The 22,683-nt window shown below is 44.2% G+C and overlaps 1 protein-coding gene across 2 annotated transcripts in view; it reads right to left on the bottom strand.

The window, feature by feature from the left end:
- ZFYVE26 (zinc finger FYVE-type containing 26) overlaps positions 1–22,683 on the bottom strand; it is a 657,581-nt gene that overhangs the window by 294,497 nt on the left and 340,401 nt on the right. For both annotated transcript variants that reach the window (XM_078659543.1, XM_078659544.1), the window contains one exon: positions 9,321–9,457. In XM_078659543.1, coding sequence (XP_078515669.1) covers positions 9,321–9,457 — 137 coding nt within the window. The remainder of the gene's footprint in view (positions 1–9,320; positions 9,458–22,683) is intronic.

The following is a 22,683-nucleotide window of genomic DNA, read 5'->3' as shown; positions in this document are numbered from 1 at the left end:
GTTTGCCCAGGAAAGGTCCATTTGTAATCAGTGTGAAGTTCAGTGGGTCCATGTTTGATTTCTCCAGTAATGGGCAATTGTATGACATTTTTAATTCTTTTGGAAATATTCCGGTAGTTAAAGAATTGTAGATGATTCTTCTTACTGATGTGGCAGCAGAGTTTGTTAGAAGATTTTCCTTGAAGGAATGTGGTGCACAGGGGTCAGTAGGAGTGCCGGTAGGCCTGTTTGCTTTGACAAGGTCCGTAAATTAATTGTGTGAAATTTGTCAGAAGGAATGGAGAGGCTGGGTTAGCGTATTCTTGGATTGTTGTTTTGGCAAAGGGTCAGGGATTGTGTTTATTCTTTGTATTAAATAGGAGTCCAACGTGTCAGCTTTGGCTGTGTAATGATTTGCCTGTGAAATCTTGAATAAAGTGATGAGCTCCTTCTAGGCAATTTGGTTTGCGAAATTCAGTGAGAATGTTATATAATTCTTTATTTGCATATTAAGAATTTTGAATTCTGTCTGAATAGTATCTTTTTTTTGCTTTTTAGGTCTTGCCTAGCATATTGCGTAAGCAATCGCTATGCGAGAGATATAGAGAGCTGCTCCAGGAAAGCTTACCAAGGGGCTTTTGAATGAGGATTATCGACAGTGCATGTGCTCCGTGCGCGCGCTCGCCATTTGCTCCCCGCCCCTCCATCAGACTTGAAAGGAAGCTGCTCGCACACCACCATTCCACCATTTGTCTGAGCCTTGCATGACTTCAAAGGCTTTTTTTTTTATCTCTTCCTCAAATCGCTGGCCTTCCAGGCATCGCTTGCCTAATTACTTTCCCTTTCGCGGCCATTGAAACACATGGGCTTTGATTTATTCTTGTGGTACAAGTTCTTCAGACAACCAGCGGAGGGCGGCCAAACACTTCCATTGTAATCCTTCTCACTGGATTATTTTATGGCTTGTTTCTGTTTCGTTCTTTCTTTCACGTTTTGTTATTTATTAGCAGTGTTCATTCTTTTGTTATCTTTCTTTTTTCCTTTTTGTTTCAGCTCTAACTTTTTTCCTTCCCTTCTCTCTTTATTGTTCCCCTTTTCTCGATTCCCTACTTTTCTCCTCTCGTCTCCTCTCCCCTCCCCTCCTTTCCTCTCCTCTTCATAGCTATACAAATTAACTTCATAGGGGCACTGCTGTTTTGCCCCGGGGTACCTTTGATGGACGCTAATTTCATGGTTTCTTAACGCCCACCTCTTTCCTCGTTTAACCCCTCGGCTCCGCCGCCAATTTTGCGGAAGTGCGGCACTTCCGCAAAACGGGCGGGGCCGCGTCGGCCATTGGCCGACGGCAGCACCAGCGATGTAGTGCTGCCGTCGGCCAATTGTCGACGGCAGCATGGAAGGGGTTAAGGCACGCCCTCACCCCAAGTTCTCAATCAAGCTTCTTTGATAGTTCTACCAGCGAAGCCCTAAATTTATTTCATTTTATTTGTAGTTTCATATAGCGCAATCTCAACCCGTATTGGATCGCTTTACATGAGCACCAATTAAGTTATGCAAGGACACATTCATTTTGTACTAGGCACGAGGAGATTACGTGATTTGCCCAAAATCACAGGATTCTGTCATTGAGTCGACGCCGAGGCTCAAACCTAGTTTCCCCACCTCCAAAGTTGGTAGCTCAGCCTGCGTTATTTTAGGCAGTTCTTTGTGAGTGACAAAATCCGATTCCTCGCTGTAAGAAACTTCTAGAGTAACAATTTAGGACCGTGAACATGCTAATTTCTGGCTTCATGTTTAGAATCACTAGTTTTGCAGCTATTATTGCCCATAATCTTTTCATAACCTGAGGCTTTGATTAAGCTGGATTTTCTTTTCTGTTTGCTCACCAGCCAATAAAAATACGAACAGCAATACCTAGTAGGAATTTGTAGCAAATAACAAAAAACGCGATGCAAAATGTCTACACACAAAACCAGTAACATATAAAATGCTTCTGTCGTAGTCTCTTCCTCTTTCTTTGCTGCTCACAGCAGCTGATAAGTTCCATTATAGTTAGGTATCATATTTCATCTGTTAATGTGTATTTTCTTATTTTTATTGACATAGCTAACTTTTGCCCATTAAGCTTGCAGGGCTTCTCCCTATCGGTTTAACGCCGGCTCACTCAATCACATCACAGTCTAGTTCGGGTTGTAATGTCCATCTAGGGGTGTTCACCTCAGCATCCCCAGGCTGTTATTAAGTTGTGGTTTGACCCAAAGTCACATGACCACAGTTGTTTAATAAAAGGAGCGGAGCAGCACAATCGATTGTTCTGCACCAGCTACGATCTTTGTTTGGCTTGTATTTGTTTTCTTATTCAAAATGCTTAATAGACCAATGAGTTTCCTCTACACTGCCATGTAGGTAAGCCTTGTTAATAGGAAGGGATGCAGGAAGTGGTTCCACAATCGCCCGCCATTTCTGCTGGGTGTGTGGTCTAGCCAACTGGCACTTAGCATCCACAGCGGAAGACATGCAATAAGTGCATTCATGACAAGTGTTTACTAATGCCTGCCATTGCTGCTCGGTCTAGACTACTGGCACCAGTCATTTACAGCGAGACACATGCTGCTGTCGGCATGACACATATTAAAAAGATTGTTAAGTGAGTAAGTATGGCAAAGCTGGGTGAATCCTCTAGTTAGCATCACACTTTATCTACTTCATGCCAAATTTTACCTTCATCTTTACATGCAGTGAGGCTACAGGCTCGCCTCATCACCGTGGGAGCTATGGATCACTAATTAGTGTTTCTTTGAGTGTGTACTGTCTACTATTCATGCAATATGTTTAGTGTGAATGTTTTTGATCACAGGTTATGTCCAGTTAATGTGTTCACATATTCCTCTTTATACACAGCAATTGGATGCTGATCTTTAGGTGCATGCTCGAAAACCACGATACAGTAGATTTTGGATTTCAACACAATAGGCGTTTTGTGACTGCTACACCGCTTTTAGGCACACATGATTTTACACAGTGACCATTAATATATGTAAGCTAATTCTCACTTTTGTGTTGCAGATTTGGAATAACACAAAGTAGGTGTATGGTTTATATTTGGCATTCAGAGTGCATGATTGTGCAGCATTCTGCGCGCATTGTAAAGCACAGTTGGGAGTGGTCTTGGTCTCTACCATTCTACCGCCCTCACTCTACCGCCCTCACTCTACCGCCCTCATGTCCTCACTCTACCACTCTACCGCCCTCACTCTACCGCCCTCACAATACGGCCCTCACTCTACGGCCCTCACTCTACCACTCTACTGCCCTCGCTCTACCGCCCTCACTCTACCGCCCTCACTCACTCTACCACCCTCACTCACTCTATCTATCTATCGCCCTCCCTCTATCTATCTATTGCCCTCCCTCCATCACCCTCCCACTATCTATCTATCGCCCTCCCTCTATCCATCTATCGCCTTCTCCCTATATCTGTCTATCGCCCTCCCTCTATCTGTCTATCGCCCTCCCTCTATCTAACTATCGCCCTACCTCTATCTGTCTGTCGCCCTCCCTCCCTCTATCACCCTCCCTCTCTTCCACCCACCTCCTTCTCTAACTCCCTGTTCTCTTCTCCCGTGCTGATTTGCTGCTCTCTTCCACCCTGCCTCCTTCTCCAACTCCCTGTTCTCTTCTCCTGTGCTGATCTGCTGCTCTCTTCCACCCGCCTCCTTCTTTAACTCCCTGTTCTCTTCTGCTGTGCTGTTATGCTGCTCTCTTCCACCCACCGCCTTCTTTAACTCCCTGTTCACTTCTCTTCTCCAGAGCTGATCTGCTGCTCTCTTCAACCCGCCTCCTTCTCTACTTCCCTGTTCTCTTCTCCCGTGCTGTTCTGCTGCTCTCTTCAACCCCACCTCCTTCTTTAACTCCCTGTTCTCTTCTCCTGTGCTAATCTGCTGCTCTCTTCCACCCACCTCCTTCTCTAACTCCCTGTTCTCTTCTTTTCTCCCTCTGCTGATCTGCTGCTCTCTTCCACCCCGCCTCCTTCTTTAACTCCCTGTTATCTTCTCACATGCTGATCTGCTGTTCTCTTTCACCCCGCCTCCTTCTCCAATTCCCTGTTCTCTTCTCCAGTGCTAATATGCTGTTCTCTTACACCCGCTTCCTTCCTTAACTCCCTGTTCTCTTCTCCTGTGCTGTTCTGCTGCTCTCTTCCACCCGCCTCTTTCACTAACTCCCTTTTCTCTTCTCCTGTGCTGATCTGCTGTTCTCTTTTACCCCGCCGCCTTCTGTAACTCCCGGTTCTCTTCTCCTGTGCCGATCTGCTGTTCTCTTCCACCCCACCTTGTTCTTTAACTCCCTGTTCTCTTCTCCTGTGCTGTTCTGCTGCTCTCTTCCACCCCACCTCCTTCTTTAACTCCCTGTTCTCTTCTGCTGTGCTGATCTGCTGCTCTCTTCCACCCACCTCCTTCTCTAACTCTCTGTTCTCTTCTTTTCTCCCTCTGCTGATCTGCTGCTCTCTTCCACCCCACCTCCTTCTTTAACTCCCTGTTCTCTTCTGCTGATCTGCTGCTCTCTTCCACCTCGCCTCCTTCTTTAACTCCCTATTCTATTCTCCAGTGCTAATCTGCTGCTCTCTTCCACCCGCTTCCTTCTTTAACTCCCTGTTCTCTTTTGCTGTGCTAATCTGCTGCTCTCTTCCGCGCCGCCTCCTTCTTTAACTCCCTGTTCTCTTCTGCTGTGCTTATCTGCTCCTCTCTTCCCCCCACCTCCTTCTCTACCTCCCTGTTCTCTTCTCTTCTCCCGTGCTGATCTGCTGCTCTCTTCCACTCTGCCTCCTTCTCTAACTCCCTGTTCTCTTCTCCTGTGCTGATCTGTTGTTCTCTTCCACCCGCCTACTTTTTAACTCCCTGTTTTCTTCTCCTGTGCTGATATGCTGCTCTCTTCTACCCCACCCCCTTCTTTAACTCCCTGTTCTCTTCTGCTGTGCTGTTATGCTGCTCTCTTCCACCTCATCTCCTTCTCTAACTACCTGTTCTATTCTCTTCTCCTGTGCTGATCTGCTGCTCTCTTCCACCTCACCTCCTTCTTTAACTCTCTGCTCTCTTCTCGGGTGCTGCTCTGCTGCTCTCTTCCACCCGCCTCCTTCTTTACCTCTCTGTTCTCTTCTCCTGTGCCTATCTGCTGTTCTCTTCCACCCGCCTCCTCCTTTAACTCCCTGCTCTCTTCTCCTGTGCTGATCTGCTGCTCTCTTCCACCCCACCTCCTTCTTTAACTCCCTGTTCTCTTCTTCTGTGCTGATCTGCTGCTCTCTTCCACCCCACCTCCTTCTTTAACTCCCTGTTCTCTTCTCCTGTGCTGATCTGCTGTTCTCTTCCACCCGCCTCTTTCTCTAACTCCCTCTTCTCTTCTCCTGTGCCGATCTGCTGTTCTCTTCCACCCGCCTCCTTCTTTAACTCCCTGCTCTCTTTTCCTGTGCTGATCTGCTGCTCTCTTCCACCCCACCTCCTTCTTTAACTCCCTGTTCTCTTCTCCTGTGCTGATCTGTTGCTCTTCAACCCGCCTCCTACGTTAACTCCCTGTTCTCTTCTGCTGTGCTGATCTGCTGCTCTCTTCCACATACATCTACTCTAACCGCACCCACACATACATACAACCACGCACACACACACACACAACCACACACGCACATCACCCACACAATCTCACACACAACCACACGCACATCACCCACACACATCACCCCACGAACAACCACACGCACACAACCACCCGCACACAACCACACCCACCCACACACAACCACCCGCACACACTACCACCCGCACACACCACACACATCCAACCACACACACACACACACACACACAACCACACACACGCACAGACACACAAAACCACACACACACACACACAACCACCCACACACACAACCACACACCCACACACATCCATCTATCACCCTCTATCTATCGCCTTCACTCTATCTATCTATCGCCCTCACTCTATCGCACCACCACAGCATCCCTCAGGGGCACCACAACATCACTCAGGGGCACCACAACATCACTCAGGGGCACCACAACATCACTCAGGGGCACCACATCACCACTCAGGGGCACCACATCACCACTCAGGGGCACCACATCACCACTCAGGGGCACCACAGCATCACTCGTCGTCGCCACAGCATCACTCGTCGCCACCACATCACTCAGCGCCACCACAGTATCAATCTGTGCAACCATTCAACAACAACTGGTTCAAATATGTTCTCTCAATGTTTCAAGCTTTATTACAAATGTCACAAAAAGATGTTAATTTTTAACTTCTATTCTTGGATTTTAGTCACAATAAAATACACTGAACATAATCTTCACAAAAGTTATTTACAAAAGTTTAAGCTATTGCCATTATAAATTACAATAACTTATTTTAGTATTAATTATAAAAATAAAATAAAAGCCATTGTTATTTGTAATATCAATACATCTAAGTCACGTAAATACAACATATATTGCAGTACAAATGCTATAGGTGTCACATTTGCGAAAGTTATAACTATTGGCATTGTAAATGACAAAGCTATTAATTTCGCTATTTTCAAAACCAACACATAAATAAAAAATGTGTCATTTACAATACCAATAGCTCAAACTTTCCCAATGCGAGACCTATTGCATTGCAAATGCTTGTTGATAGCTGTCTTGTATAGTCTGTTACATATTTGTAGGCAAAGTTTGCCTTGATTGGTGTTTGTTTTGAGCCAGGCACAATGCAGCTTTCTAATTGGCTGTTTTATCTATTTTAGTTCTGTATTTCTCCAAGGTGCCTGTTTTCTTTTGTTCTGGTGTGTTTAGTGGTATTATGATATCAAAAGCTTCCTGTAGCCACTCATATAGTTTTTGAATGGCATTTATTGGGTCTAGATCTGTACTGGATGTTAGCTTTGTTTTTAAGTGTTCACAATTGAGTCTGTTCCATGGTCGATGGGTGGATGCACGTAAGGTGGTCTTAAGTGTGTCACTTAGTGTTATTTTATGTTGAAAAACAAGCAAATAGTGGTCTGACCATGTGATTAGAGTCACTGTTTGAAAGGTAACTAGTTATGTATTTACAAAAATGACATTGAGGATGTGTCCAGCAATGTGTATGGGTTTGTGGACGATCTGATGCAGGTTCAGTGAATCTAGGCATGTGATCAAAGTTTTTGGATGGGTCATATTGGGTTTGTCAAACCAAATGTTGGGGTCACCCAGAATGCATAGGTTGGAGTGCAGTGTGATAAGGTTTGAAAGGTTCTAGAGATGTGTCTGGGAATGTTGCATTGCTAGGTGGAGGTCTGTAATGGAACAGGCAGTTACAGGAGGAAGATGGTGTAGGGTTGCAGCTGATGAAAAGGGCCTCACAACCTTGCATGGAGAGGTCATCAGTTTTAGTGATATTTATTGTTTGCCTGAACACAACAACTAAGCCACCCCTCTTTTGCCTATACGATTTTGGGTGATAGTTTGATATCATAGAGAAATGGCTTCAAGAAAGACTGGAGCCATATCATCTACCATATCCCAACATTACATCTCCCAACCATGATTCAGTTATGAAGAGTAGGTCAGGTTTTGTGTCAGTGAGAAGGTCGTAGATGTGATGCTCGTTTTTAGAGTGCAATCAAGCATTTATTAGTAGGCAGTTAGAGAATGTGCTCTGGTGATAGTGTGACTTTGTTTAGTAGAAGAGTGAGAAGTATTTTGTTGGCTTGTAGCAGGTTTGTCCTTAGTGCTGGTATTAGCTGTACAAGGAGAGCAATAGTGTAGCTGTTCTGTATCGTGCTCCTCGTCCAGCAGGCTAAAAAGGCATTTTGTTGGCTCTGCGTGTGTAGGTGGTGTAGATGGTGGTTGAGAGTTGGTGAGCTGTGTTATTTTTGTAGAGTAGCCTTGTTGAGCAGAAGACATGAATAAGCGAAGTTGTGAGGAGCGGCAAGTTACTTCTTTTGTTTGCTTCTGTTTAGGGTGGAAGGTGTACGAGTTAGGAGTGGTGATGCAGCATGTGGGTCATATTGTATGGCTCTAATTGTCCAATGGATGAAAGGCGGTTAAAAGAGAGTTGCAGTATATGTGTTAGGTGTGGGGGAAGAGAAAAAGCTTGGCATTGGTGTTTGTTTGTGGCATGTATCATATGAGTAGTCAGGAAGGTGGGGGTGGGTGTATGTTAGTAGTCTGTGACAAAGTATTATGAGGTGTTGTGTGTGAGAGATTTTGCTGTGCTGGTGTGTGTGTTATGTTTTTGAGGAGTTGTGAAAGGAAGTGTTGATGTTTTCTGAGCAGGATGTTTATGTGAAGTACGGTTGGTGAGTGTAAGTTGTAAGGTAAATGGTTGGTGATGTGTTTGTGAACAGAGTGTATGTGGTGTATAAGAGGGGATGAACTAGATTCAAGAGTAAGTATTTGTGTTTGATGTGATTGCTAAAAGAGGTAATACGTGTGGTGCAGTGTAAGTGTTGTGTGGTTGTGTTATTGTGGTAGAAAGAAGATGAGGGTGTTGGTGGATGAAAAAATGGAAGGCAGAATATAAGTTTGTAGGTGACAAACAGGAGACAAGTAATTAGAGCAGGCAGTGTGTGTCTAGATGGGATGTAAACATGGTGTGAATTTGGCTTGTGTTTGTGATGAGTGGATTGGTTAGAGGTATAGGATAGAGTGGTATATTATTTGTAAGCAATGGTAAAAATGTGTGGTAGCTGGGGTAGAAGGGTTTATAGGTGTGCTTTATGGGGTTTTGTAGAGGGTGTTGAGACATTAAATTTTGTGTAAGGTTAGTTTGTAATAAATGAGTGGAGAACATTTGCTGTGAGTGTGCTGTTGTGGATGGGGTAGGGTGGGTGCTGGTGTATGTGCAGTCGATATCGGAGTTTGTATTTCATTACGGCTTCTTTGTACTGTCAATAAAGTAGGCTGTGTTGCTATATATTCTGATGGCTCAGAACAGAGCAGCTTAAGCCACTCTGTCTTGTACGGACACACATACCATGTTTACCTCCAGGATGCAAACCGCTTAAAATTCAGGAAGGCCAATGTTCATGGCCCATAAGCACCGTCCTACCCCTGTGCAGTCAATAATTGCTCCCCAGATCTCAAGTCACAAAACTAGAATAACCATGTCTACAGATCTGGCAATGTCCCAATCCCTGAACAGCAAAGTAAAATACAAGATCCCTCTCTGCCAGAACTTCCACTAGTACAGTCCAACTTGGTAAGTAGCCGTATAGGTACACTAGTGAGGATCTGGTCTTTGCTTAACATAAACTAACTAGAATCCACATAATTCACAAATACATAAATGCACACAATGTCACTTACTCTTTTGTGTAAAAGCTGAAACACTGGTCACACACACGAGCTGGGTTCTCCCTACAACCTTCCACGACCATTTTCTTTGTGGAGCAGGAACTGCAAACCAACCTTCCGCACCGTCTACAGTGATGGCGACGATTGAACTTTAAAAGAAAAACAGGAGGGATGAATGTCAAACTATTAGATCACAGGGTGGCCAACATTTCATGAAACACATAAGCTGCACAGGGTGAACCAGCACATAAAGGCACTTTCCTTAGATGTACAAACAGTTTCAATCTTTTGGTTATGACAGTGTTCTAATGTAAAGTGATACAATGCAGGACTCACTAGAAAATATGTTGAGAAGTCCCTAAAATGGTACTAAACTACACATGTCACATCTTTCCCAAAACAAAAAGACATCTTTTATTACAGTGACAAACAGTAACAATATCTGGGGCCCACAGAGGGGTTCTGGCATACCGCTAGTGTCTGAGGCCTTTCTGAAAGACTGCTGAGCTAGAGTGCCTCGAACTACCCTGAAACCAAGTATCTGCAGAGATGTTCATTACACCATTCAGGTATAATTAGGAAAGCAGGGGGAGCATGTTTATTGTGTGAGGGGGCACCCCTATGTCTATTCATGTTCCCCAAAGGGTCAGAACAATCCTCTGCTGGCATCATGTCTGTAGAGAAGATAAAGAAATCCATAAACCTCTTCGGTAGGGTACAACACCCATCCCTTCTAAGGTGAAGACTCCCTTTCTAAAGCCCAGTTTTAAGAAATCTGGTGTTTAGCCTAAGAAAGAAGGGCTTAGGTATGAGGTTTTAAAACCTGTAAAAGAGGCCCTTTCCTCTTCAAAACCTGGAAAGATCACTGTTTCGCAATGACTTCATTGAATTTTTAAAGAAGTACATTTGATCACATTTCTAAATCAAATCACCCATAAGCACATACACTAAGAGCTCCCTATCATGCTATGCATTTGAAGTTTTCTGAGCAACTCTTCTAACAGGAATGTTGAACATTAAAATGTTGTACACTGGAGTGCATTTGATCTGGACTGATGCATAGAGGCAACGACGATGAAGTGAGGAATGGTGAATGACACAAACTAAGAGCATATATAGAGGTAGGATCAGACATATTTACAAATAAATGTGTTAATCACGCACTCCTGTTGCCCAAACATCATTAGTGAGTCACACGTTGAGCAAGAGTGAATATGGAAGGCATTACTTGTATTTTTGTAAGATGCGTATACTGCTTGGGCCTGCCCGGGTGCATCAAAGCTCGAAAATACAGTGCAGGGGGTGGAATTAGAGGAGCGAATGATGAGTGTTAAACAAGGTCCAATTATTTAGGATCCATAGGTAAAGCAGAATAGTTGCAGTGCCCTCCTGAATTTTAGCTGGATGGGTTCAAACAAAACGAGCTGCAATAGGTAATTCCAGTGGGAGGCCTTGAAAATAAAGGCAACTAACTTCCAAAACACTGGTACTTTCTTTGGGAAATGACTCACATAAGAATCTGCTCACTTTCTTGTGGGAACAATTTTAGTGCGGGCAAGAAAATAAAACACTTCAAAAGTAAGGTGTAGAGACTTAAAGTAAATACCAACTTATTCAAACGTTTGTGCCAAATGTTCTTGGAAGGAAATGTTGGGAGACTTCTTTAGGTATACGAAGATCATAAGGCTGCTGGCTGGGTGAGAACACCAGCTTATTGCGTTTTGACAGGGAGCTCATTAAAGATCCCATTTTAACTGAGAATCCACATGATCATATGGAGGAAATTAGCTGTAGCATCAAACATAATCCTTATACTGGAGTAGGCTGACTTGCTGGCAGTATTACCTGCGAGAGAAATAACAATTCAGCATCATGTGCACTCCTACAATGAGGAGCTCAGGCCTGTTTAATAGCGTCTAATGGTCTTTCAGCAACTGACCTGACTCGATTCTTGCATTTTCCGTCCATGTCTTATGTTAGCAAGCTACTCTGTACCACTAAAACAGGGTCATAAATGGATCCTTGCCCCCCCCCCCCCCCAACCAAAATAGCCTCTGTGGCTGTGGATCCTATCGCACAGCAAGTAATGGATATTTTCAACCTTATTCTCAAAACTGGAAAATTTCCCAAAAATTGGATAAAGGATTCTATTATGCCTTTGTTATAAAAAAAACAAAAAAAACTGGATTTATCGAACCCATGTAACTACCGCCCGATTTCCCGGTTGCCTCTGCCGGAAAAAATATACCAACTATATCCTTGACCACATGCAGTACAGGTTCAGGAGTGAGCACAGCACTGAAGCCTTGATCACTGCAACGGAAGAAATCAGACGCTCGGTTGATAACGGAGGAAATGCAGCCCTGATCCCATTAGATCAATCTGCAGCTTTCAATATGGTAGACTATGGCCTTTTGGTAAGTCATCTGCAAGAAATCAGCATTGGTGGCGTAGCCCTTTCTCTTGTCAAATCTTTTCTTGAGTGATCGCAAGAAAATTGCGGAACTGGCTAGTTTTGCATTGCATACTTTTCGATTCACATTTAGGGTCCCACAGGGCTTGTCACTGAGCCCTACCCTTTTCAATCTATACGTCATTCCGTTGGCCCGGCTTATTAAATCATTTGGCTTCGCAATGGTATCATATGCAGATGATACGGAGATTATAGTTTCCATTAAAAACAACATTCAGGCGACAGCTCTCAAATTCCAAATCTCTATGCAACAGGCAAGTAAGTGGATGACAGAGAACTGCCTTAAATTAAACTCTAATAAACCCAAGGTTTTGCTCTTTGGTAACATCCCTTCTTTCTGGTCTTCCATTTGGTGGCCACAGGAACTTGACCCACTTCCCACTCCGGTCACAAAGGCAAAAAATGTAGGAGTCATTACAATACAGCTCTGTCCTTTACACAGCAGGTAAATGTCATCAAGTTATTTACGTGTCTCACATTGAAAATTTTGAGAAAACATTTCCCATTTATAACTTTGGACCTCCAAAAGACGGTTGTTTTGGCGCTAATTTTATGTAAGGTAGACTACTGTAATGCCCTATTCGCTGGTATTCAGAAGGGTCGTCTTACCAAACTACAGGTCCTTCAGAACTCAGCTGCCCGTCTACTATTAGGGATTCCCAGACAATCTTCAGCCAAACAAGCTCTCAAATCGCTTCATTGGCTTCTGGTTGAGACGTGGATTGACTTTAAGTCTCTTAGTATTGTCTTTAAGGCTCTTCATACTCATGGACCAGGCCACCTAAAGTACTGTTTCAGTGGTATATCCCCCCCAAGAAACCTCTGATCCCTATTTCATAAGGTGGTAGAGGTTCCCAGATTTCGTCTCTCAAACTGGGGAGGCAAAAGCTGCACTAATGTCACTGTCAAATTATGGAATTGTCTTCCTACTAATCTAAAGAATTTTACTGATCTTCATTCCTTTAGGAAAGGCCTTAAGACCTGATTATTCACTCTTTTTAACTCTTCCGTCATATTGCAAGCTCTAAGTATTCCACCTTAGGTTCCTTTGTTGCTTAAGCGCTGAGACACCCCCTTCATTAGTTTGTGCTCTACAATTAAATAAATTAATGAACCATGTATCAGACAATAGGAGTTAAGAAAACCCTGGACGCTGAGCGTCTAACCCTAGATAAAACTATCCATGAACTGGAAGGAGAGGTTGCACTAAACCCTTTCATATGACCTCGTTTGTCAGAACTGAAATAAAAGTATCCCTCGACTAAAGAAAGACTGTGCTTGCTTACTCATAGAGAATATGTGCTCTATCGTCCAGGCAGATTACTAGCCTGGCTGATAGAGCTTACGGGAACAGATGATCCCATCACAAGGATCAGGGAAGCAAAGGCATAATGGTACATTTGGAACAAAGTATTCTTCCTGCACTGTACTGACATATACATTAATCAAACACAGCTGTGATATCGTAGCTTACCTTGAAAAGGCTGAGCTACGACAGGTGCTGGAGGAAGTGAAAGAAAAACTAGGAGGCGCTGCACTAGAAGAGTAGATAAAGTCTGCTCTGAAAGCCCTAGCAAGGAGCAAAACTCTGGGAACTGCGGTTTTCCCAGTCATGTTCTATTAAACATATTCCAGCCTACTGCTTCCCACCTTGAAAGATGTATGTGGGGTCACTAGATAAAGGCACCCTACTTGTATCCACCAGAGAAGCCCTTACAGTGTCTGTCCTGCTTTGAGGTGGCCTCTTACTGGTCGCTGTCCATGTTGAACTTCTATACGTATATTTTCCTTTTGTAAAAAGATTTTATTCAGTGGCAACAAATCAGTCAATAGCAGTATAGCGAGGATCTGGAGCTTACAAGTCACAGTTGATAATTAACTATTGACATCTATATATAATAATTGCAGTTCGACGGAGGGGTAGGTGGGGATGAGGGTGTTGCGGGGGAGGGGGGGTTTGTTCAAGGTGGGTGAAAAGTGGCTCTTGGTTTAACTGGGCTTGGGACAGGGAGGAGGGAACGTTAGGACCAAAAAGCAGCCCTGCCATTCCCCACCCGCTTGGTGGCTATAGACATATACAGAATGCTCCAGCGCAGTTTCTATTCCCCCCGTGATATTGCCGCTCAACCTCCGGGGTGTGAGCTGAATGGCTGTGTGATACTGGGATGAGGGGGCGGCACTTCAACTGAGTACCAAGGGGAGAGGATTGAATATACTGTACGCTTCTCTGTTTTTGCTGCAATAAAAAAATATTTGCACAAAAAAAATAATAATAATTGCAGTTCGACGTCCACCAGAAATTGTCAATCTTGGTCTTGTGCAAGGTGTTGACAGGTCCCTGAGTATAATTCAGGGTCCTCGAGCTAGCCAGGCTCTGCATCCCCTTAGTAAGCATTCAACGTCCCAGCATTCTGTTCCATTACTAATTTGCATTGAACTTCTATCCATACATGGATGAATTGGTCCACGGAGACAAAAAATGGGTTAATCTTAAACTGCAAATTTTATCTTAATATCAGGAGGCAGTTCAGGATACTTGAGGAAACCGCAGAGGTAGTACACTTGGAGGCCACAGTACTTTCAATGGATCTAGAAAAAAGATCTATTTCACTAATTTGGGGATATCTGAGGGTGGTACTGCACCACATGGATATGGGAGAGCAATGGAATTAAGTGGATAGAGCTCCTATATGCAGACTCCACAGCGAGTGTGAATGGGCCAGTATATCTCTAGTGCATACAAAATACACAGGTAGGTGTGTCTGCTCTTGTCTTTGGTATTTGCACTAGAAGTGGAACCCTTTGCTAACATTACAATGAGGCAGGGGCATTACAGTGGTATCCCTGTGATAGAAGATGTGCATGATATTTCACTGTATGTTATACCATTTGATATGCTCCTATATCTTTGAGATGCTGATCCGGAGTTAGCATCAAGCATTCAATGTTAGGAGCAGCTGTGGAGGATGCAGGTATGAAAACTAACTGGACTAAAACCTGTGCATTCTAGGTGTTCCAGTCTATGTCACAGAAGGGGGGTTGGCAGATCCCCAGTTTCTGACATATAGAGCAGTAGAACAGGCTTCACATAATTCATGGACGACTGGCTCTAAGGAATTGCAAACTCATGAAATGTTGCAAGTTCTCCTAAAGTTTGGGAGAGGATGCAAATTGATATCTTGGCTTTATAAAAGCCTTATGTCTGTGACCAAATGCAGTCTGAAGAGACTGAAGTTGGAGTGGGGAATAAAGATAGGCAGAGGTTGCAGAAAAGGTCATAGAGAGAATCTTGGAATACCCACAATTAGTCTCTAGAAATACTAGATTTAAATATACACAGTTTATCTGCATTCTACCTACCTGACCCCCCCCCACAGGGTGAACACCATTACAGGGAAGACATTAAGAAATGCCCCAGATGCCCATTGATAGATGCTGACTTTCTTCACTCCGTCCTGCCGTGGAAGTGGCACCGGAGCCACATATATGCACCACTCATGCTCACTGACATAAGTTTCTTAATTCAATCTGATCGCATCGCCGGACATGAAGCGTAATAATTGATGAGATTAGACAGTGTGCAGGTCTCTAAATTGGTACCAGTTTACAGATGTACAAAAGGATATCTACCAGAAAGAGCGTAACTGAAGATAAGTAACTTGTTCTTCTGATAGAGGCTTCTACCCGCAGACTCCTCATCTTGTGAATAAATACCAAAGCAGTACCTCCCAAGGCAGTGGGTGTGTGGAATAGCTCAAACCAAAAAAGCCCTGCAAGACTGAATATACAAAGTGTCCTCCTCCTGCCAGAGCCGACCATGAAGGCAGCAATCCTTTTGTGAACGTGTGGAGTTGTACATCTATGGCCTAAGAGACGTCCAGAACAAGCACTCCCCATACCAGTCCATTGGTAGCAGCCCTGTATTTGATTGAAAAAGCCCTCAGGCCTTCCAGGGGCTGCTTCTTGGCCGATGCAAAGCAAATTTTAGTACAAAGGACTATACAACTGGATATGGTTTATTTCTGCACTTCCTTATCCTTCGGTGCCCCAGAGAACCTCAAGAAGAGCTGATCATCTATCCGATGGTCCTTGGTACAATCGAGACAGAGCAAAGAATGCCGGAGGTAGGATGGATTGTCAGACATGAAAACAGTCATAACTTTCGGAAGAAACGTTGAACTAGTCCACAGCACCAAAAGATGATGGGAGAAAGATGGTGTACAGTGGGTAAAAGGACATAGCTTGTAGCTCACTCACATGACGAGCTGAAGATATCACTATGAGAAAGAGTTTTGAGAGGCAACAGGGGCAAAGGACAGTTGTGCATCGGCTCAAACAGGTCACACAGAGGGAAGGTAAGAATCAAATTAAGGTCCCATTGCAGCACTAAAAAAGACTTGGGAAAATCTTATGAACCAGAACTTTAAGAAAGCGCATCATAACAAGTGATTTAGGCCGGTTGGTCTGATAAATTCAAATAGGCCTAAAGGAACAACAAATAACCTTTAACAGGGATGCTGAGCTAAATATACTACACACTCCTGGCTAAATCTGCAGCCACTAGTATCACTTGGGACCAGTAGTTACTGACCGCCTTTAGAAGTCTGAGTAGGAGAGGCAGAGAAGGGAATGCCTACAGAAGTCCTGTACTCCACTTTAGGCCGTAGAATGGAGAGAGATTATTGCAGAGGTCCTATGAGAAGGTGATCGAGATGGAGGGGGCTGATTGCAAGGTAAAATCTTTCACAATGGCGAACTGCTTCTGTTGGAGCTGGCACTGTTGCGGTCGGCCAGAGCTGCGCATTTTGTGGTGCGGATCATATAGTGGTGGTGTAATTGAGTGGATTTGAACATGCTACTTTCTGCATTGTCCTAGATCATTATTCAATGGCAAGCAGACTGCGTGCAACTCCAACAAACTGATGGGTAGCCGGGTCTTCGCCAGGATCAGAGTCCTCTAAACTCCACCTCTCCCAGATAACCTCCCAGACCCAACAGCAATGGGACTGTCACTACCATGAGCCAGGGGTGGCTCCTACACAGGGCAAAGGAGCGTCGCGCGCCACGGTTTTCTCGCAGTGCGAGACGCAGAAACATAAATTAGTAAACTACCATTTTATGTATCTATTTCTTGCACTGCGAGAAACCACAAGTGTTTGGTTGGGGGTGGGCGGGTCTGCTCTAGGGCAGGGTAGGAGTGGCTAGTCAACTGCTGAGGGCGCTGACTGTTTGGTCGGCCACCAGTCATGCGCACTCTGCCCTTTCACCATGTAAGCTGCACTGCAGCATTACATGGAGAAAATGGCCTCCCCATAGGTGCCTGTCTGGTCGGCGTCCCGACCAATCACAACGCTGCCATTGCAGTGTTGTGATTGGTTTAGGGGAGGGGAGGGAGTCTGCCTGCATCCTGTTCCTGCTGGAGGCAGGAGAGCAGTTCAGGAGCAGAGACGACGCGGGACCAGGGAAGGTACGTTTATTTATTTATTTAGAAACATATATAGCGCACAGCTACCCCCAACGGGGGTGTCCCGGCGCTGCAAACGGTAAGCAGTTGTGATTGTCTCTGTGCAGCTAGGGGTTAGTAAACAGCCAGGTTTTTAAATTGCGTCGTAATAAGCATTCCGATTCTGTCATACCGAGATGCAGTGGCAAGTTGTTCCAGGATTGAGCAGTAATAACTGCAAATGCTCTACCCCCCATTCTAGAACGGCGAAAGCGGGGGTATGTAAGAGGCAAAGATGATTAGATCTAAGAGATCAGTTGGCCTGAGCATGCTTCAGTCTGGCTCCAAGATAGGCCGGCCCCTGACCCTGCATTGCTCTATGAGCCAGGACCAGAGATTTAAACTGAATGCGGCTAGTCACAGGTAGCCAATGTAGCTTTTTTAAGTGAGTAGAGATTGAGTGACGATATGGGATGTTACAGATTATTCTTGCCGCCGCATTCTGTACAATCTGCAGATGTTTAACCAGATAGGCTGGTACTCCTGCCTACAGGCTGTTTGCGTAATCTATGTGTGATGTTTTAAAGGCGTGAATAATGGTTCTGCGAGCATCTAAAGGAAGAAAAGGAAGAATTTTCCAGATCATGCGGAGTTTACCAAAACAAACAGATGTGACCTCATTTATTTGAGCCTTACAGGATAGTTCATTATCAAATATGAATCCCAGATTTCTGGCAGAACCCACCGGTGCTGGAGGGGGATTCAATTCAGAAGGCCACCAGAGAAGGGTTAGTTAAAAAAACGCACCTCGGTTTTATCCGAGTTAAGCCTGAGGGTGTTGAGTGACATCCAGGTAGAGTTATTACCAAGGCAGTGTCTGAAGTCAAAAACCTGGCATCAGAGTGATCTCTAAATGAAAATACTAATTGTGTGTCATCAGCGTAAGAGATCACTCGGACCCCACATTCTGCCACTGTAGCCAGCAGTGATACATAGACATTAAAAAACAGTGGGCTCAGGGCAGAGCCCAGGGGAACACCACAACTAAGTGGTTTCTTTTCCGAAACAAAAGGTTGAAGGTAGACCTGTTGGGTAGATCACTTAAAAATATCTAATCCAAGCCAGAGGGGTGCCCTAAATCCCAAGACTATGCAGTCTCTCAATCAATATGGTATGAGAGACCGTATCGAATGCCGCGGACAGGTCGAGGAACACTGACATTGCAGCCTCGCCTGCGTCCACCCATTCGCGAATAGTCTCTGACACCTCCAGAAGCGCAGTCTCTGTACTATAGCCAGATCTAAAACCAGACTATGAGTCGTGGAGAAGTTGCCTGGACTCCAGATAGTTAGAGAGTTGTTCTTGCACAACTTTCTCCAAGATTTTGGCTGGTTTAGGTAAAAGGGAAATGGGTCTATAGCTACTAAACACCGATGGGACGGATACAGGTTTCTTTAAAATGGGAATCAGCATGGCCTGTTTCCATGACGAGGGGAAGTAACCAGTTAGTAAAGAGGTGTTCCAAAGCAAGTTCAGTGGAGAGATGATAAGAGGGGCGAGTGCAGTGAATATTGGTGCCAGACAGGGGTCCAAAGGAGAGCCTGATTTGCATGCCAAAATGTTTTGAGAAAAGGTATCCATAGAGATAGCAAGGAAGGAAGTGAAAGCCTTCTCCTTGGTTGCCCTGGCGTAAAGAGCAGGGGAATCCCCGGACTGGTTGAACGTAGAAAAAACTGTCTAGAATTATTTCGTGAAAAAAATTAGATAACCCATCACAGAGTTCTTGGCTAGGTGGTATCGCGCTACATAATGCAGATGGCTTAGAAAACTCTTCCACTCTTTTAAATAGTGTTTTTGAGGAATTATCAGCAGAGCTGACTTTCTCAATGTAATACTCTTTCATTATGGAACATTTCAATTTATGAAATTTCATAATGGCGGCTCTGTAAATAGCTTTTGCCTCAGGATCATAGAATTGTCTCCAGTTCCTCTCAAGTTTTTTACAAAGGCTCATCTCAGCACGCAAGGCGGAGGAGAACCAAGGATGAGAGGATTTTAATCTGGAAGAGTTTATCGGCTGCATAGGGGCAATCGTGTTTATAGCAGAGGAAAGCCAGACATTAAACTTTGAAACATCAGTGTCTAAATCTCCTTCTGACTGCCACAAACTGTGGGAAGGTGCATGGGCCAGTGAGGAGCAGGTAATTTTGCACCATTTCCTGCCGGTATCCCTGGCCTTAACTGGAATGTCAGAGCAAGGGGTAGTAGCCAGACTGAATAGACTAAGAAATTGGTCTGACCAAGTGAGAGGGATAGGTAATGAAGTAGTCAGGTTACGATGATTTGTGAACACTAAATCCAGCGTATGGCCAGCCAGATGAGGGGCCACTAACCCGCAGGGTCAAATTGAGGCTCATCATGGTCTCGAGCAGCAGTCCAGCTTTGTTACAGAAGGTGTTAACCACATGCAGTTTGAAATCACCTAAAATAGTGAAGTGGCTGTGTTTTGAGCGATAGATCAGCAGCTATAGTATAGAAATCCATAAGGGATTGTGGGAGGGAATCGGGAGGTCTATATAAAAGAATACCTGCCAAAATTAAACGCAGAGCTTCAGAAATGCTAAAGTACATGGCTTCTAAAAGGCCAATATTAGAGAGCTTCCTCGAGGAGATCTTCCAGCTCGAGCATAAGATCACAGCAATTACAGCGCCCACCTTGGAGCTGGTACAATTAATCCCAACAAAATGATATTCAGGGAAAATAGCCAGATTAAGGTCGGGATTTGAGGAGTCTTTTACCCATGTTTCGGTGAGAAACATTAAGTCCCAAGCATGAGTGGTAAGGGATGGCCAAATGTCTCCCGAATTACGAGGTAGCGATCTACAGTTAAGCAGAGACACCTTGATGTTTGGAGAAAGGCATGTGCTACAGATCTGGTGGAAGAGGGGAATAGTCTGGATGAGATATTAAGACATGGCTTAAAAGAGAATGAGCAAGTAGCACACTTAGAATGAGCGTTGAATGACCCCGACAATTTACATAGCAACAGAGCACTGCACCCTTTATCATTAACTTCAATTAGTTGGGACCTGGTCCAAAGTATTCGTGCTCCGATGGGGTGGCCGGTAGCATGGCTGGCGCTGGCCACGGAACAGGCGCAGACAGGCTTGCCTTCGGCGCGCCCGCTGCGCGTGACAACTGGCATGAACTTAAATAGCCTGGGCGGATTAGCGCTGGAACGCTAACCCCAAATTCCCCCCCTCAGAGAGACTGGAAGCCAGAGCCCGGCAACCTGCTCTACCCTCCACAACAATCAGGCACGCCCGTGGTGGACCGGGGTAGGGGCTCTAGCGTAGACGGGTGAGTGAGCGTAAGACGAAATACACAGCTAAGTGCAGAATGCAAAGTCTAATTTAAAAGATTTAAAACAGGTTGCATCTTTTAAAAATGGTAGTGCAGCTAGCGCAACAAACTTACAACTGCGCGTGTCTGCTGCGTGTGACAACTGGCATGGACTTAAGAAGCACCTGGGCGGATTAGCACTGGAACGCTAACCCCAAACTCCTCCCCTCAGCGAGACCGGAAGCCAGAGACCGGCAACCTGCTCTACCCTCCACAATTTTATTTTTATTTTTAAATTAAACCCGCGCATCATGCTGGCTGTGACTGCCTTGAGCTCTGGAAGAGGGAGGGAAAGGGGTCAGCCATCATTCTAATTAAGGCCGAGCAACCATCATTGCAGGTCTTTAGCATTCACCTCAAGACCTGGATGAAATCTAAAGATTCGGTTAGTGGTGAGCTCACTGAGACTTCAAATCCCACTGCAGAGTTCACTTGTGCCATCTAGTGTAGTGAGTAACAGTCCAGTCTTAAAAAAAAAACTCCCTTTGGCTATGCCTCACTAAATCTTACAACCAATTCATACTTTACTCACACTTCCACTCATCATACCATACGTTTCCCTGGAGACATGAGTCTAAGACCCAATGACTGTACAATTCGGTTCTTTATTTATCGAAGGCACAATGTCTATACTTGATAAAAACTTTCTGTACAAAAAGTATAACATTTATTTAAAAGTAAGCTTTAAAGTTAAAAATGTCATTTGCATCAAAAAGAACATAATTTATCTCCCGAATGCGCACACAAGAATAAGAAAATGACAGTGGACAATCACATTTTGCTCTAATTAAAAAACGTACACATATACAGACAAAAACCGGGAGAATAAGATAGACAAAAACCTTTGTCTTAGGTTCACTGATCTACTTGGTCATGATCTGAAATACAGGTTATCTGTAATACAAGTATATGAACTGTATCCCTCAATGCCTTTTAGATTAAGTTTGATATATTGCATTAACTCATTTCGGTTGGATCCCACTACTTAAGGCCACCTTCTTCTGGGTGAAATAGTTCTGTTCTACTGTTTCAAAAATTAATACCTATACAAAAGACATAAAACAATTGTAGTCGGACCTTTAAATCTCCGCCCATATACACCTGAGCACTACTTGACTCTACCCTATAGTTCATTGAGTGTCCCGTTGATGTCCCCGGTTTTTCATTTAATCTTGCTCCCCCTCCTAATTCATTTAAGACTTTCTCACCATTTTCACAATTATTCAGATTCACAACCACACACCCAAATCCTCATTTAAAATAAATGATTATTTATAATACCACATCTTTAAGGAAAAAATCTCTTTGGTGTCAAACACACTTCTCATGTGTCTATTTTCCCACTATTAACTGATGAAACCCGGGGACATCAAAAAACGCTATGACACAGTATAGTACTCAACCCTGATCAAAAGGCTAGCTGAAGGGGGCATTAGGACACAGACCTGAAATGGCTTACCTCTTTACTTTACAATTGTGCCTTCCAAGTACAGGAAGAAGATACACAATTTAAAATGTTTCCCTTAAGTGCAGTGTTTCGCAAGGCTTGTTCCTTGGCCCTACCATTTGTAATTTGTATGTCGCCCTCCTGGAAGAGACTATAACATCCTATGGTATTATTCAATCTACTATGCAGACGACATGCAAATTATTATAAGTGTGTCTGATCAAACAGAAAAGACCTCCACTCTCTTCAACTCCTGCCTTAAACATGTAGTGGTCTAGATGGCATCCAGCAGCTAAAAGCTTAACAGACACAGACACAAGTGATGATAGTGGGAAACAATCCCACTAGGTGGATGGAAAAGAATTGGCCGACTACTCTGGGCAGCCATCCTACCCCCCAAAAGGAAAATCAAAAGCTTAGGAGTTTGGATTTATGGAAATGAATATGCTACTTACCAGTATGCATCTGTTCTTGGCATGTAGGGCTGCTAACATTCATATCTTAGCATTAGATCGCCGCCTAGTGTTGGGCTCGGATGATTGCACATTGTTGTCCTGGAAGAGTCTTCGAAGTATCCTGAGATAGGTGGCTCCTCCCCTGGACTACAGT

The sequence above is a fragment of the Lissotriton helveticus genome, chromosome 9, assembly GCF_964261635.1.
Source record: "Lissotriton helveticus chromosome 9, aLisHel1.1, whole genome shotgun sequence".
NCBI lineage: Eukaryota > Metazoa > Chordata > Amphibia > Caudata > Salamandridae > Lissotriton > Lissotriton helveticus.
Note: the sequence above shows the minus strand (reverse complement) of the source record. Positions and strands in the feature narration are given on the sequence as shown.